Genomic DNA, 15,305 nt, shown 5'->3' with positions numbered 1-15,305 from the left:
CCCATGGAAAAGTGGGGATTTTACCATGCAGGTGAAAGCAACTTTCCAACTTTGCAGAGCACATAGCCAAAATGTGCACCCAAAGGGCGGGGGGCGGGAGGAGTTGAGCAGCAGCGCAGTCTTCTGCTAGGCAGATCTCGGGAGCAGAGATCACTTGAGAGGAGCAGAGCGGTGGCAGCGTTTCTGGCCACTCTTGCTAAGCAGCTCTGTAGCCGATGTCCGTAACCCATGCTGATGCAACAGACAACATACTAACCCTTCATAGGAAAAATAACCCTCAGTGCAAGCTGTGGGTTCTCAGGGTGGCTTATTTGGGGGAAATAACCCACCATGAGTTGGAAAACAGCTCACAGACAACACGCTAACCTACCATTGGTTAAATAAACCATCATGGGCTAACATGCCATCTGAACCCAGCCTTTGAGATGAATATTCTCTGCCCTGCTTATTATTTTTAGGTTTTAGCTGGTTGCTCATTTAAAAATACTTTTGGCTATGTTATTTTAAATTCCATCAACTTTTGTACTTTTAATGTTAGCTGCCTTGGCTATGTAGCATGGAAAAGTGGGATACAATTTATAAAGAAACAGTGATTTTATTAAATTTTTAAAAATCAGTACCTTTATTTTTATTGAACATCTAATGAATATGTACTTACTGAAGTTTATGGTAACTGTTTTGTATGGTTCTTACCTTGTACACCACCTTGAGTTCTACCCTTAAAATATTTTTTTAAAATAACTACTGCTACTATTTTTAAGAAACCAAATAACTGGAAAAAGACACATAAATAATTTCTATACCACTATAAAACACTATAAAGTCTGCTGAATAATTATCTTTCATCTTCCCAAACAGAAAGAGGAATGCAATGCCAAGACATAATGGCTTCCGAAAAGTTTGCCCATCCACAGTGGAGTTAAGGATTTGGATCTTGTTTCATGTGCAAATGAACTCTGCCTCCTGTAAAAATGTTCTTGTACCAGATTCTGGGCTGAGTCAATACCTCTTTTACCACATTAATAGAACTAGATGCATTTTTCCCTTAGGCTGTACAAGACATTCATAGATCTTCCCACACATGGTCTCCTTATAAGCCTACATGCTGCCTACTCAAGCTCCCACTGATAAATTTTAAAGAATATGAACTCCTCAGTTTTTAACAGGATGTCACTACTGCCCTTCCACCTTCTTTTGCAATATGCTTTTGGTGAGGGGAGTATGAGAAATGCCATTTCTTCCATATTAAGAGCCACTGTAGTGCAGACACATATGAAAGTCAGCCAACCTCCTACTTATTGAGTTAAAAAATACACCTATTGATCTTTGTCTTACGCTGCATATCTATTCACTTCTCCCAGCCAATATGCTGTAATACATATTGCAATGAATTCAGTCCTTCCTGGAGAGCAGATGCCAGAAGATATTGCTGGGAGGCCAGCTGGTTAATGCATTGGTCTTTTGTCTATGTTGCCACCCGTGTCCAGAAATTTGGAGGTGGCAGTCATCAATATATTGATGGCACACAGCTCGCTCTCCATTCCAGCTCAGCCCAGGGAGGCTGTGGAACAGCCTTTCCCAACTGGTACCCTCCAGATGTTTTGGACTTCAACTCCCATCAGTGCCAGCCAGGATGGGCAATGATTAGGAATTCTGGGAGTTATAGTCCAAAACATCTGGAGGGCACCAGGTTAGGGAAGGCTGCTCTATACATTACCCTAAGCTCTTTTTGAGCTAAAGAAGGATGCAAGCATTATCAAATTGAGTACTTGAGCTTTTAGCCTTTTGCTAGTAAAGGGCTGAGGCCAACACTGCACGAGAGCAAGTCCCTTGCACAACAGGACTTTCTTCCTCTCTCCTCCAACCATGCATTCCCCCCCTGGGCACCCAAAAATCTGCTCTGGAGTGTCCCTCAACCCTCCAGAATACATTTTGAGGGAACGCAGGGAGAAGGGGCAATGGCCCACCTCTTGGTTCTACTGATGGAAGCAGTTCCATCAGCAGAAAATTTTCATTGGATTTCACCCAAGGCTGGTACAGAGGTTCTCATTTATATTCACAACCACCTTGTGAGGTAGGCTAGGCTAAGACATAATGACTTTCCCAATGAGCATCACAGCTGAGCAGGATTCCTGAACCTAGATGTCCCTGTTCCAAGTCCAGCACCAATGTTCACTGTAACACCCAGCATAATACTTGTCCACAGCTACATAACAATAGTGCTGCAGCCAGGATGCAAAGTACTGTATGGATGCAGTATTCCACATGGACAATGGAGCTTTTTTGGACCTCCTCACTGTAGCCCTTCCCCTCCCCCAAAAGCTCCTCCTGCGGGTTGGGGAACCCCTCCAGCATGGCATGTGCTACAATGAAGCATGCGATCAGGGTGAAAAAACAGGGACAACTCACCATAGCCCAGTGCACAATTCACCACATCCCCGGTGCACAGGGGATCTGCTTGCAACACTGGGCACTCAGGATCCTGGCTATTCTTCCCATGTCTACTCATTATCCATCCTCTTTACTTTCAGACCTCAAGGACTAACAATGAAAAGTTTATAACACAATACCAAAGCCAGAAGACGATGGTGCCAAAATGCTCAATGTGTTAGACTCATTAAGTTTAATGGAATTGGATTATAAAATTGGACACTTAAGTATATGCTAGCTAAACTCATATAGTCCCATGCCCATTAATCTATACTGTAAATCTACCTTGTGGAACATCTCTAGTCAATCTACTGGAGACATTTCTGGAGCTGCAAGGATGAGCTGGACTCCCTTAGCCACAGGGGCACCGACTGGTATTAACAATTCCTTTTCGCTTTTCATTCACCCCCAAGTGAATCATGCAGCCTTGAGTCAAGATGGAGATTTTGTCATTTGTAAGATTAGGGTTGCAAATCAACATTAGTAGTTGTTTTTTGTTTTGTTTTTAAAGTCAGATACTCAAGTGAACTGTACTCTGCTCTTCCGGTTACCATGCTCAACGTAATGTTCACTTTGGAACCATGAAGCAAATCATCATCTTAATAGTTTTTAAGAACACACAAAGATGGAATTTGTCTAATACAAATTTGAAGAGCAACAAGGAAGTTGAGCAGCTAGCACAGTACTGGTGCTGTGCAGTTGCAGAAGCAGCAGGACATTCAGTGGGTTGGATCCAGAGTATTAGTCGCACTTACGTCTGACTGATTTCAATGGAACTAATTGCAGCTAACTTCGTCTGGATCCAATGGCCCTTATAATAAACACACAAACTCATTTTGGCCAGTATAAAAGGTGCAACTCACAACAGGGGAAACCTAATAAAGGCTGCTGTAAACATAAGAAATGCCACCACCTCCACAGTGGGCAGCATGATGCCCTCCAGCAAATTGGGGGCTGCCATAGTTACAACCATAAAGTTTTCCAGCCATAATGGGACTCTCTGGACCAGTTCCTTATTAGCTACTGTAAAGCACCTCTGCCATAAGAAGAGCCCTGCTCGATCAGACCAAAGGCCCGTCTAGTTCAACATTCTGTTCACTCAGTGGCCAGCCAGCTACCTGTGGGAAACCCAAAAACAGGACATGAGTGCAACAGCACCATCCTGCTCATGACCCCCCAGCAACTGGTATACAGAGACATACTGCCTCTGATACTGAAGACTGGCTATATGCCATCTCATATTCCTTGGAGCAACCTAAGCAATAATCCTCTATACTGCATTGCTGGCACGGCTGAGGAAGGAAAGGGCCAGTTCCCATTCTCTGTGACCTGAGCCAAGGGTGATGAAAACACTCAAAGCAGGCATGTATCATTGGCATCGCTCCCTCCTAGAGGGTTAGGGAGTCTTGCTCAAGCAATTAAGCCATGAATCTTTCCCCATCCAGCCTACAGAGGTTTTGGATCACAAGTTCTTCCCCCTGGAATCTCCCTGGAATCTCTGATTATTGGGATGAGGAACGGCATGCTAAGATGGGTAGAGTCAGTGTGGTGCAGTCGTTAGAGAGTTGGACTGGGAGATCCGGGTTCTAGTCCCCACTCAGCCATGAAGCTCACTGGGTGACTTTGGGCCAGTTACTCTCAGCTTAACCTACCTCACAGGGTTGTTGTGAGGATAAAAATGGAGAGGATGAGGACCATGTAAACCACCCTGGTTCCTTGCAAGAGGAAAAAAGGTGGGATATAAGTGCAATAATAATGATGATGATGCTTCACCTGTGCTGCATCCTCCACAATGGGGGAGGGCAGAGAAGAACAAAAAAGTCCCTGTTGGATCAGACCAAGGTCCATCCCATTCAGCATTCTTTTCCCCCTGTGGCCAACCAGTTGTCAGACAGGAATCCATAAGCAGGGCATGAGCGCAACAGCACTCTCCCACCCATTTTCCCCAGCAACTGGTGTACATAGGCTCACTGCCTCTGGTTCTGGAGGTAGCACATAGCCATCAGGACTAGTAGCCATTGATAGCCTTTTCCTCCAGGAATCTGCCCAACCCCCTTTTAAAGCCATCCAAGTTGGTGGCCATCACCACATCCTGTGGTAGCGAATTCCATAGTTTAACTATGTGCTGTGTAAAGAAGTCCTTCCTTTTATCTGTGCTGAATCTCCCATCAATCAGCTTCACAGGATGACCCCGGGTTCTAGTATTTTGAGAGGGAGAAAAATGTCTCCCTATCCACTTTCTCCACACCATGCATAATTTTGTGCTCCTCTATGATGTCTCCCCTTACCCTCCTTTTTTCCAAGCTAAACAATCCCAGCTGTGTAACCTTCTCTCATAGGAGAGATGCTCCATCCCCTTGATTATGTTAGTTGCCCTTTTCTGCACTTTTTCCAGCTCTGCTATGTGTGTGTGTGTGTGTGTGTGTGTGTGTGGAGGGGGGTGACCTGAACTGGACACAGTATTCCAAGTGTGGTCTCACCATAGATTTGTACAAGGGCAGTATGATAGTGGCAGTTTTACTCTCTATTCCTTTTCTGATTATGCTGACCATGGAGTTGCCTTTTTTACAGTGGCCGCACACTGAGTTGACATCTTCATTGAGCTGTCCACCACAACCCCAAGATCTCTTTCTTGGTCAGTAACCACTAGTTCAGATCCCATCTGGCTATACTTGAAGTTGGGATTTTTTGCCCCAACGTGCATCACTTTATACTTGCTTACATTGAACCACATTTGCCATTTAGATTCCCATTCTCCCATTCAGTTTGGAGAGATCCTTTTGGAGCTCTTCACAATCCCCTTTTGTTTTAACCACCCTAAATAATTTGGTGTCGTCGGCAAACTTAGCCACTTCACTGCTCACTCCTAATTCCAGATCATTTATGAACAGGTTGAAAAGCATTGGTCCTAATACAGATCCCTGTAGGGCCCCACTCTTTTACTTCCATCCATTGGGAGAATTTACCATTTACTCCTACTCTCTGCTTTCTGTTCTTTAACCAGTTACTGATCCATAAGAGGACCTGTCCTCTGATTCCATGACTGCTAAGTTTGCTCAGGAGTCTTTGGTGAGGGACTTTGTCAAAAGCCTTTTGGAAGTCCAAGTAAACAAGGTCTACTGGATCACCCCTGCCCACATAGAATCATAGAATAGTAGGGTTGGAAGGGGCCTACAAGGCCATCGAGTCCAACCCCCTGCTCAAGGCAGGAATCCAAGTCAGAGCATCCCTGACAAATGGCTGTCCAGCCTCATCTTGAAGGCCTCCAGTGTGGGAGAGCCCACCACTTCTCTAGGTCATTGGTTCCATTGTCGTATTGCTCTAACAGTCAGGAAGTTTTTCCTGATGTTCAGCCGGAATCTGGCTTCCTGTAACTTGAGCCCATTATTCCGTGTCCTGCGCTCTGGGATGATCGAGAAGAGATCCTGGCCTTCTTCTCTGTGACAACCTTTCAAGTACTTGAAGAGTGCTATCATATCTCCCCTCAGTCTTCTCTTCTCAAGGCTAAACATGCCCAGTTCTTTCAGTCTCCCTTCATAGGGCTTTGTTTCCAGTCCCCTGATCATCTTGGTTGCCCTCCTCTGAACCCTCTCCAGTTTGTCTGCATCCTTCTTAAAGTGTGGTGCCCAGAACTGGACACAGTACTCCAGAGGAGGCCTAACCAGTGCTGAGTAGAGGGGAATTAGTACTTCCCGGGATTTGGAAGTGATTCTTCTATGAATGCAGCCCAAAATAGCATTTGCCTTTTTTGCAGCCACATCACATTGTTGGCTCATATTCAGCTTCTGATCTACAACAATTCCAAGATCCTTCTCGCTTGTAGTGTGGTTGAGCCACGTATCCCCCATCTTGTAACTGTGTATTTGGTTTCTTTTTCCTAGGTGCAGAACTTGGCATTTGTCCCTATTAAATGTCATTCTGTTGTTTTCTGTCATGTTTTTGACACTCTCAAAGAACTCTAAAAGGTTAGTGAGACAGGACTTACCTTTGTAGAAGCCGTGTTGATTCTTTTTCAGAAGGCCTTGTCCTTCTACATGCTTACTAATGGAAGCCCACAAGTAGGAAAGGAAAGGAAAGGAAAGGAAAGGAAAGGAAAGGAAAGGAAAGGAAAGGAAAGGAAAGGAAAGGAAAGGTTCCTCCTGTGCAAGCACCGAGTCATTGCTGACTCCTAGAGGGACGCCGCTTTCGCTGGCGTTTTCATGGCAGACTATAGCGGGGTGGTTTGCCATTGCCTTCCCCAGTCGTGACTACCTTTCCCCCAGCAAGCTGGGTACTCATTTTACCGACCTCGGAAGGATGGAAGGCAGAGTCGACCTGAGCCAGCTACCCAGGACCCAGCTTCCGCTGGGATTGAACTCAGGTCGTGGGGAGAGTTTCTGTTGCAATACTGCCGCCTACCACTCCGCGCCACACGAGGCTCCCACAAGTAGGGCATAAGTGCAATAGCAACTTCAAGTTCGTGGTCCCCAGCAACTGGTGTACACAGACATACTGCCTCTGATACTGGAGATAGCATATAGCCATCAGAACTAGTGCCATTGACAGCCTTCTCCTCCATGAATCTGTGTAATCTATATCTGTCTAATTAAAGGCAAGTGAAGCCACCCTGACTAAGGTGCAGAGTGGAGAATCGCTCCTCCACCCATGTCTCGGTTTGGGGCAGCTTCAGTCATAGGGGGACTTTCCCCATAGCTCAGTGGCAGAGCACCTGCTTTGTCTGCAGAAAGTCCCAGGTTCGGTCCCCAGCATCTTCAGGTAGGAAAGAGCCTGAGGTGGCAGTTGGAACGCCCCTCCAACCACCGCCTCAATCGGGGCAGCTTTGCTGCGCATGGGCTTTCCCCAGCCGGGAAAACACACACACAACAAAGCCAGGTTCCCAGCTGAAGCGGCGGCGGGAGCTCCAACCTGCAATTTGGTTGAGGACCACATGATTTCAGGAGCATAGCCATGCCCCTTGACATCATCTGGCCCGTCACCCAAAAGGAATTCCCCACCCTTTATTTAAGGTCACTTCTTATGTAAAGTTCTGTATAACAGTTCCAATATATGTACTACAGCAAGACACATGCATGTTTTATCAACTGTATACTGGATTTGTCGACAATCAGGAAAATTCAAATAAGGTTTAGGAAAAATGGTCAATCACACCAAATTATGCAAGCCACAAGCATGGCTGCTGTTTTTTCCCTCCAAATACATGCAGAGGTGACCCATTCCTTTCCCAGTCATTGTTTACATATATACTGAAGGTGGGGGGGGGGAGCCACAATGCATAGACATGGGTAAGAATACAACATTTACACATCAGAATGCAAGTACTGCTTCCTCATAGCCATAGCCTTCAAGAAAGCATACCCAGTATGTACAATTGAGATTTCCTATCCCTGCACACTTCCTTGGTGCATAAGGCACTGAAGAGCTTACTCTAGCATTATATTAGAAGGGCTACTAACACCACCTGGAGGCTTCCCCCAATACAAGAGTAGTTCTTACTGGCATATTTCAAAAACAAAAGCAACAAAGCATTCCAATTTTGTTTTCTTTTACACAACTGAGTGATCACAGTAATGAAAGAGGTATACATACATCTAGATGCAAAGTTTCTGGAGATTCTGAAAGTAAACTCCAGATTTCATTTTAAAATAATGTTTGCCTCTCGTGGTCACAGGGAGTGGTGTAAAACTGTGATGGCAAAAAGGACTCAAGGATTAGAAACTGATTTTTTTTTAATATTCACACAATGTTGAAGTCCCCAGTACCTCAAATTCAGATTAAGAACAGTGCAGAATGTTTTAAATGCAGCATTGCCACCAAGTGTTGCCCAGCGTCCACCAATTTTATGACTGTGATATGCAAATGTTAAATGGCATGCAACTAAATACATTCAGGATGCTATTTAACGGCAAAACCTCCTGATTATGACTTAATCATAACGGCGGCAAGCATCAGCAATTAAGCACTGACAAGAGAGCCACACTGCTTTCCTTAAAAGGCTATGCTTTATTTATTTACCTTTCCTCTATTCTGTTCTTGTCCATCAGGGGCTGTTTAATCCACTGGTTCACCAGCCTCTGCCCTTGAGGTGTTTTGCACTTATTTAACAGTCCAGCCAGAGACTGTGTACCTTGGGCATTTTCTAAAGAACCCTAAGGAAGGGAAAAACACAAAGACACAGTCAATAAAAACCCAGCAACCTTTATGCAGTGCTGATTCCTTTATTTACGTGATTAGAAGAAAAGAACAGGAATGGTAGCAAGAAAGAATGTTTTTTTAAAAAAAAAAATCAGTACTTTCTCTGTATTCTTTTATTTTCGTGTACAAATTAACCCTTGGATAAAAAGTCTAAAATTCTAGCCTACCCCTCCCTTAAAGGGAACACAGACAAACTGAATGGAGAGATGAGTAGAGTGCTTGGGGGGAGGGGAAAAAAGGGAGTAGAGATCTTTTCGCTCCATGTATATTTGCAGATGTATTATAAAAGGAGGAAACAGAAACCAAACTGTGAAGCAAGATCAGAGAACAGCCCATTTTAAAAAAGACTAGAATCCTTTGAGCTTTGAAATAAACCACTGGGCTCTGCAGAGGTATATTCCAAGATCAATACTATTTGAAAGCAGCCCTGCTAGCTTCATCATGTGAGTTATATAATCAGACTTTCCTTATGCTAAGGTTGAAATAGACATTCTGTGGATAAAAGGTTTACTTCCCTAACACATCCTTCTTTTAAAAAGAGACCATTACCATCATACCACTCACTGCCTGATCCATTGATGGAACACATCTTTTTTTTTACACATTCCTTTGCACACATTTTATTTGTCCAAGATTTGCCAGACTAATTTGTTATACAAGAGTGGGGAATGAAGAGCTGTAGGGAATCTGCATATGTTTGCATGAGCATACCTGTCAAAACTAAGGCTGCAACATTTAGCTCATCTAATCGGTTAGACTAATTGACTTAAATCTTGAAAAAAACAAGTGAATAAAAACAAGACTGAGCCAAAATGGAAGAGGGGGGGAAGAGAGATTTTACAAATGTTTTTCCCCTGATGAAATACCTCTCCAGCTTTAGTTTTAGGCAGCTACTCCATCAGGAGGGAATGCCTCATCAAAGACAGTGCTTGCTGACATACACACATGTGCCATCTAAAACCAAAATATATTTTTCCTTCAAAGCTACTGTTTTTATTGAGATGCAAATTTATGAAATTTAATCATTACAACTGACAGTGATTTCTTTACAATTGACAGTGATTTAATAAATGACAGCCCTAACCAAAAATATGTTGTCATTCAGGAATCCTTAACCACGAATTGTCTGGGCTATGCCCTCAATTATCATAATCTTAGAAAATACAAGATCTCAAAGAAACCCAGAAGAAACACACCAAGTTCATTCTAAGATTTGCTTCTAGTTTGACCTTGTGTTCACATGTGAGGAAAAATGTCTGCAATCATGAGGACTAGAATCTTTTCCTCTCATTTTTAAAATGAAAGGAAAGCTGTTGTTTCTCTTTCTTCAGGATTCTAAAAAGCTCCTACTCACATAAAAATGGCTAACAGAGAGAAGAATGGTGCTTGATCCCAGTTAGGTAGCACAATATCATCCAAAAAAGAGCTATTGATATCAGGTATGTAACAGATATAGAAGTTTCTCAGCTCGAAGTGACTGCTGGATGCAACCTCATACTCTATTTTGTCTGGACTAGTGGAAATTGTGTTAATAGTGGAAACTCTCTATTTACCAGCAACAGCAAGAGTTTGCTTTCATTCAGCTAAGTCCTACATTCTTGAGTTGGGTAGATGTCAGCCCTAAGGTGTGTCAGGAGGTTTATAAAAAGGTTAGCACAAGCAGCACACCAACCTCCTGCATCATTTCCTCATCTTCATTGCTCATCAACAAATATTCTGCCTTCATAGAAGCTATTCAGACAGCTAAAACTAGCCAATCACACCAGTCACCACTGCACTGTAATATGACCATGTCACTTCAGTACTGAAGATCTGCACTGGCTGCCAATTATTTTCCCGAATCAATTCAAGGTTTTGGGTGTTGACCTTTAAAGCCCAAAACAGCTTAGAGCCTGGCCTACCTTGATATGAACCTCTCAGTTATTAAGATCAATGCGACAGGTTCTTTTGATGACACCCTTGTTTACAGAGGCCCACTTACAGGGCTTTCTCCTGTGTTGCTCCCAAACTCCAGAACGCACACCCTGTGGAATTGCAGCTGGGCTCCAATTTCTCTGCATTCAGGAAGGCAGTCAAGAGGCATCTTTTTACCCTGGCCCTTTAAATCGTTATGGTTCTTGTAGCTCTTAAAGCTTGTTTCTAATGTTTCACTATGTTTTTACATGATCACAAAAATTTCAGAACCTAAAAACTGTAAACTGTCTTGGTTGGTCACAGAAAGGTGGTACAGAAATACAAACAAATGAACAAACAAATGCTATGGGACATTACCATCCTGGGGAGGAGGAGTAAATACTACTATTGCAAGTGCATTCCCATGGTCCGGGCTGTAGCCCCCCACACCAACAATGCAGCTTGACAGCATCATATAATGTGGGTAAAGCTTCCTGTTAGGAGCATATGAGGCTGCAATGTTAGGGCAAGAGGAAAATCAGCCCGCTCTTGAGAAGATCCAGCAGGGACTGTCTGTTTCTTAGAAAGATTGGTCACTCAACTTCAAATTAGAGTTCAAGCTTGATTAGAAAGCTCAGCATTCATTAATAAAGTGAGAAATAAGTTGGGAGGAGGGCTATGATAGCACCTTAGCAATGCAGACCGATGGAGCTAGAAACACTATTCCTAACTTATCCTGAAGGCTCAGGAAGTAACAAGGAACAAAAGCAAGCAGGCCCAAGCTGGAATTACTTACCTGGAAAAGGTTAAGGGCTCTGACAGCAGAGTGATCCAGAGTCATGTACTGATTGAGATCAAAGGTAGACAGTTCAAACTGCCCAAAATTAGACTCGTCAGTTAAGAGCTCTAAATACTTAATCACTGCAGACAAGGAAGAGATGGCAACCTAATGGGGAGAAAACAACAGATGTGTTACTCTGGACACATTCACACAGCTTGCCACTAGTGTACTGTGGAGACTAAGTCTGGATGAGCCCCAACCAATATAGGAGTTGTGCTTGACCAGCAGTATTTCTAAATTACTGCTGAAAGATCTGACTAGTTCATGGCTGTTTCTCCAGGGAGAGGCAGTAGAACAGCTGGGGGACAGGACATTAAGTACCCTTTTTCACTCCTAGGCAAAAAACACTGGGTAGACTGTCCTGCTCAAAGGCTGTGTCTACCACATGCCTTTAATTAGTGGAAAGGAGTCTGCAACAGCCACTATTATTCTTCGCAGCAAAGTAAGAACAGCAGCAGCCACGTATTCCATACTGAAATGGCTATGCAAATAGAACAGAACTTAGTGCAAAAAGTAAACTACTGTTGTTCGATGAGGTAGGTGCAAAGAGAGCACTGTAAAAATTACATCAATGCCTCCCTTTCCTTCTTGCAGAAATCCCCTTGCCTTTTCTTTTGAGAAGAGGTCTTAGTACTACTTATCGTATCTGAAGTTGCATGTTTAGTAAGACAAATAAGCATTTATATAGTGCAATTCAAGCATTCAAACTTCTCCACAAATATCCTCTCAGTATAACAGCAGTCAATAGACCAGTATTAGACTGACAGTTACCCTGGGACTGCTGAAAGACGGGAAAGAACGCTCTGGCCCCATCCATTGGCCAAAGGAACAAAAGCCTAATTCAAGCAAAAAACCCCAGCAAGGGAAAATCAGTTTAGCACAAAGTGCATTTAAATGTCCACTTGCAGCTCACCACCTTGGTCTGGCCTTGAAAAAAGTGATCTCCCTTCTCTTCCTGTTCCCTCCACTCCCCTTCCCTTGTGTGTCTTGGCATTTAGCTTGCAAGACTGATGGCAGGACCTGTCTGGTGTTTTTTTTTTTACTGATGTGAGCCGCTTTGGGAGACAATAATTTCTGAAAAGCAGAATAAAAATGCAATAAATAGTTCCATATTGTAGAAAGGGTAGCAGAACCAATAGCAGCTCACTTGAAGCAACTGAGTTTGTGGCATAGGGAAGAACTGAGCTGGGGTCTACTAACTCAAACCTAGCCACTACACTATACCAGTTGGAAGTATATATCCTTTGTATTGTGCAAGGTGAGGCCATTCTAAACAGCAGCAGAAAGCAGCACCACAACACACAGGTGTGCACGCATGTTTCAAATAAAAGATTTGGTGAGTACTATGTGAAAAGCAAGCCTCAAATATGGTTTCAGAATATTAAAGTTGCAAGCAGTTTCCCTGGCAGGAGGAGGAAGTGTCAGCCGTTGTTCATGTGTTAATTTAAGATTGCCCACGCACTGAGTTGGTTGAGTGTCCTTTTAAAGAGGGGTGGGGAGCGAGAGGGAGAGAAAGAAGATGAGAAAAAACAAAAAAGTCTATTTACAACACACCATGGATCCTTTTTGCAATCACTCATCTTGTGTAAAATGAATACAAGGGACCTTACACCTCTCTTGCAGGTTTTGTGCTACAGTTTTTAAAGATGTGGAGGTAAGCACAGCCAAGAAAGATAATGTCCCAGTCTGCATATAATGATAATTCTGAGTTGTTTAACCCAGGAATTGTCGGGGCCAAGCAGCATGCTCGTCACTTCTATTTTCAATTAACAACCCAGGAACACCCCATTCCTAGGTTGTTGTTGTGACATCTGAACCCAGAACTCTGGGTTGTTGTAGGGGTTAAACAACCCAGTAGGGGTTAAACAACCCAGAGTTTACCCAAACATCGTCACCCATGCTTCCCGGATTGTTGATTGAAAGCAGACTTGATGAGTGTGCAGGGTGATGATTGATGAGTGACACACTCACTCTTGCTCAGCCGCAACACCCAGGAATTGTTGTTACATGCAAACCAGGTCAGTATAGGTACTTCTCCCCCTCCAGTCACCTCTTTAGAGCATAAACTCATAACAACTTCCTTCAAAGCATGGGTTAAGTTGGGATGAGTGCGGTAGTTTTATACATGAACCAGTCAGGACAGAAATATTTAAAACCTTTCCCCAAATATTCTTAATGAATCAATGTCAAAACAATAGTTTACAACTGTTGCTGTATATAGCTGTTAGTATTTAAAACATTATTTACGGTAGCCTTCCCCAACATGGTGCTTTCTAGATAGCATGGCTGGCTGGGGATGATGATGGGAGTTATAGTCCAACACATCTGGAGGGCGAAGGCTGCTTTATAGTCTTATCTTGCCCACGTGTACAGGCCCATGAGCTAAGTTCATCCCCACTTAATATATGAAGGGAAAACAGACAGTGGATTTCCCAAGGCCATCCAACAAGGGCTACTTGACACACAGCATTTTGCCTACGTGGGTCCATGAAGTCACGAAGAGTCGGAAGTGACTGACCGAATAAACAACAACAACAACAAAGAAAAAACACATTCATACCATTGTGTGTGAAAATTGTGTGTCTATTTTGCAACAACCACAAGCGTTTGGAGGTCTCTCCAATAAATACTAAGTAAAAGGTATGTACCATTTTAAAGCATTATTACTCATATCAGTAAAAAGTTGCAAGTGGGGGGTTATTTGACCTTACCATGCTGGTTCCACTGGACACCCCATCCCTACAAATGCCTATTCTTCCAATGTCATACAGTTCAGCTAGTTCCTTCCAGGCCTTTAAGCTAGGGTGGCCCCTCCTGGCCATTAAGCATTATAGCAGCCAGGAAAAGACTGCTTGTTACAGGCAGCCCAGAAATCACCTGCAAAGCTATACAATTAAGGCTGCAAAGTTTAATTAATCAGTTAGATCAACTGAAAACTTTTAATCAACTAAAAATGTGCCTCTGATTAATCAGATATAATATAATTATATATATATACACACACACACACATAAAACTGCAATTGGCAAGCATCGTTTTAAGATGCATTCTTGCCCTTTCTCACACAAAGTATGAAATGCCTCTTCTAAAATGCTTGCTGCTAAAACACACACATGAATCATCTAGAAGCAAAAAAATTACACTCCTTGTTTCAGAACTATTGCTTTTTACCCACATGCAGTTGTAATAGATAGTTGATTAACTGGTTAATGAACTAAGATTTTGTTCACTGGGTGACATCACTAGAAACAAATCAATGCACCTCCATACTATTGCCTGGGAATCATACACTCACTGGGAAAACAATCCAATTCATTGAGAAGAGATGCACAAGCCCTTCCCCCTCAACCAACTCCCAAACATTTACCAATTGCGGTAAAATTGAGGGACCAAAAAAAATCTATGCCGAGGTTGGTTGGTGCTGTTTACTTATCAGCTTGTGTGTGCCTTAGCTATAAAATAGGAGTACTGATTGGTTGCTTTTGAACTGGTCTTTGTGCAGTTCTGCGAGCCAGTTTTAAGTTTTGTGTTCAAATTCCTGATCAGGAATGGATCTGTACCTGCATATGCAAATCAATCCACTATATGGCCATGATGTGTAGGGAACTGGCTCTTTCCCCTAAGCTACCATTTTGCCTCTGGCTCCAGTACCATCCTAACGACTATTCTGAACCTCACTCCAGTTGGTGGGCCTCAGGGGACTACTCAAAAAGAGCAGATCCCCCACCAAGCCAGAAGTCTGTGCACCCAATATACAGCTTTCCACATGGGGCACCACTCCGAAACGTGACACAATACTCATGGCAGAAGGGAAGGGCTCACACCAATCCTCCACCACAGGAACTGGAGTATTGGCCCTGCAACGGGGAAGTGAAGAGACTATTTCTTTCCAAAACATGTCCTGCCTTTGGCCTAAAAGGCCTTCCAAGGTGGCTTTGGGAGTGGGATG

The 15,305-nt window shown here is 43.3% G+C and overlaps 1 protein-coding gene across 1 annotated transcript in view; it reads right to left on the bottom strand.

Moving 5' to 3' along the window:
- The window catches only part of MSH2 (mutS homolog 2), an 87,152-nt gene that overhangs the window by 58,645 nt on the left and 13,202 nt on the right, over positions 1–15,305 (bottom strand). Inside the window, exons 5-6 of the mRNA XM_084829189.1 lie at positions 11,312–11,461; positions 8,443–8,576 (exon numbers count right to left, since the gene is read on the bottom strand). Of these exons, the coding sequence (XP_084685315.1) occupies positions 8,443–8,576; positions 11,312–11,461 (284 nt within the window). The remainder of the gene's footprint in view (positions 1–8,442; positions 8,577–11,311; positions 11,462–15,305) is intronic.

Source organism: Heloderma suspectum, chromosome 1, assembly GCF_057233095.1.
Source record: "Heloderma suspectum isolate Gila_16-S chromosome 1, 16-S_ref, whole genome shotgun sequence".
Classification (NCBI taxonomy): domain Eukaryota; kingdom Metazoa; phylum Chordata; class Lepidosauria; order Squamata; family Helodermatidae; genus Heloderma; species Heloderma suspectum.
The sequence above is the reverse complement of the archived record's forward strand: the minus strand, read 5'-3'. Positions and strand labels throughout refer to the sequence as shown.